The 2500-nt window shown below is 57.7% G+C and overlaps 1 protein-coding gene across 1 annotated transcript in view; it reads left to right on the top strand.

The window, feature by feature from the left end:
• The window catches only part of LOC308153178 (phospholipid-transporting ATPase ABCA1-like), an 84774-nt gene that overhangs the window by 60540 nt on the left and 21734 nt on the right, over nucleotides 1-2500 (top strand). Inside the window, exons 32-33 of the mRNA XM_080526264.1 lie at nucleotides 786-955; nucleotides 1591-1768. Of these exons, the coding sequence (XP_080382390.1) occupies nucleotides 786-955; nucleotides 1591-1768 (348 nt within the window). The remainder of the gene's footprint in view (nucleotides 1-785; nucleotides 956-1590; nucleotides 1769-2500) is intronic.

A 2500-nucleotide genomic window follows, 5' to 3' on the forward strand; every position in this document is an offset into this window, starting at 1 on the left:
ACTGTTCTCCCTCTATACCACTGGGGTCCCCCAGGGCTCTGTCCTAGGGCCCTTACTGTTCTCCCTCTATACCACTGGGGTCCCTCAGGGCTCTGTCCTAGGGCCTCTACTGTTCTCCCTCTATACCACTGGGGTCCCCCAGGGCTCTGTCCTAGGGCCCTTACTGTTCTCCCTCTATACCACTGGGGACCCCCAGGGCTCTGTCCTAGGGCCCTTACTGTTCTCCCTCTATACCACTGGGGTCCCTCAGGGCTCTGTCCTAGGGCCCTTACTGTTCTCCCTCTATACCACTGGGGTCCCCCAGGGCTCTGTCCTAGGGCCCTTACTGTTCTCCCTCTATACCATTAGGGTCCCTCAGGGCTCTGTCCTGGGGCCCTTACTGTTCTCCCTCTATACCACTGGGGTCCCCCAGGGCTCTGTCCTAGGGCCTCTACTGTTCTCCCTCTACACCACTGGGGTCCCCCAGGGCTCTGTCCTAGGGCCCTTACTGTTCTCCCTCTATACCACTGGGGTCCCGCAGGGCTCTGTCCTAGGGCCCCTTACTGTTCTCCCTCTACACCAAGTCTCTTGGCTCGGTAATCTCCTCACATGGGTTCTCCTACCACAGCTACGCAGACGACACTCAGTTCTTCCTGTCCTTCCTCCTTGTGTTTTGTCCTATAACTTACAACTTAAGTACGACCTGTACTGACGGTGACCTTTGTGACCTGTACTGACGGTGTGACCTTTGTGACCTTTGTGACCTTTACTGACAGTGACCTTTGTGACCTTTCACCCCCCCCCAGATCTGGTTCAACAACAAGGGCTGGCACAGCATCGGCTCCTTCCTGAATGTGATGAACAACGGCCTCCTGCGCGCCAGCCTGCCGGCCGGACACGACCCCAGCAAGTTCGGCATCACCGCCTTCAACCACCCGCTGAACCTCACCAAGGAGCAGCTGTCCCAGGTGGCACTGTGAGTACGGGGTCAGGGTTAGAGGCTGTGTTAGGGTTAGAGGCTGTGAGTACGGGGTTAGGGCTAGAGGCTGTCCCAGGTGGCACTGTGAGTACGGGGTTAGGGTTAGAGGCTGTGTTAGGGTTAGAGGCTGTGTTAGGGTTAGAGGCTGTGTTAGGGTTAGAGGCTGTGTTAGGGTTAGAGGCTGTGAGTACAGGGTTAGAGGCTGTGTTAGGGTTAGAGGCTGTGAGTACAGGGTTAGAGGCTGTGTTAGGGTTAGAGGCTGTGAGTACAGGGTTAGAGGCTGTGTTAGGGTTAGAGGCTGTGTTAAGGTTAGAGGCTGTGTTAAGGTTAGAGGCTGTGTTAAGGTTAGAGGCTGTGTTAGGGTTAGAGGCTGTGTTAGGGTTAGGGTTAGTGTGTTGCTAGTGTGTCGTCGTCGTCCCCCAGGATGACCAGCTAACCTAACCCTAGTGTGTCGTCGTCCCCCCCCCCCCCAGCTAACCTAACCCTAGTGCCCCCCCCCCCCCAGCTAACCTAACCCTAGTGTGTGTCGTCGTCCCCCCCCCCCTGGATGACCAGCTAACCTAACCCTAGTGTGTCGTCGTCCCCCCAGGATGACCAGCTAACCTAACCCTAGTGTCCCCCCCCCCGCCCAGGATGACCACCTCAGTGGACGTGCTGGTGTCCATCTGCGTGATCTTCGCCATGTCCTTCGTCCCGGCGAGCTTCGTGGTCTTCCTCATCCAGGAGCGTGTGAACAAGGCCAAGCACATGCAGTTCATCAGCGGCGTGCAGCCCCTCCTCTACTGGCTGGCCAACTTCCTCTGGGACATGGTATGACCCCTGACCCCTGACCCCTGACCCTGACCCTGACTCTGACCCTGACCCTGACCCTAGCCCTGACCCTGACCCTGACCCTGACCCTAGCCCTGACCCTGACCCTGACCCTAACCCTGACCCTAGCCCTGACCCTGGCCCTGACCCTAGCCCTGACCCTGACCCTGACCTTAACCCTGACCCTGACACTGACCCTAACCCTGACCTTAACCCTGACCCTGACCCTAGCCCTGACCCTGACCCTAACCCTGACCCTGACCCTGACCCTAGCCCTGACCCTGACCCTAGCCTTGACCCTAGCCCTGACCCTGACCCTGACCCTAGCCCTGACCCTAGCCCTGACCCTAGCCCTAGCCCTGACCCTAGCCCTGACCCTGACCCTAGCCCTGACCCTGACCCTAGCCCTGACCCTGACCCTGACCCTAGCCCTGACCCTAACCCTGACCCTGACCCTAGCCCTGACCCTAACCCTAGCCCTGACCCTGACCCTAACCCTGACCCTGACCCTAACCCTAACCCTGACCCCTGACCCTGACCCCTTACTTACTACTTACTTGACGATATACAACCATCCCTCAATGTAAGACTGTGAGATAGAGGTACGATAGGAATGATATACTGATGGATGAGAGATAGAGGGACAGTATGATACTGAGGGAGGAGAGATAGAGAGACAGTATGATACTGAGAGAGGAGAGATAGAGGGACAGTATGATACTGAGAGAGGAG

The sequence above is a fragment of the Nansenia antarctica genome (assembly GCF_963989245.1).
Source record: "Nansenia antarctica genome assembly, chromosome: 3".
NCBI lineage: Eukaryota > Metazoa > Chordata > Actinopteri > Argentiniformes > Microstomatidae > Nansenia > Nansenia antarctica.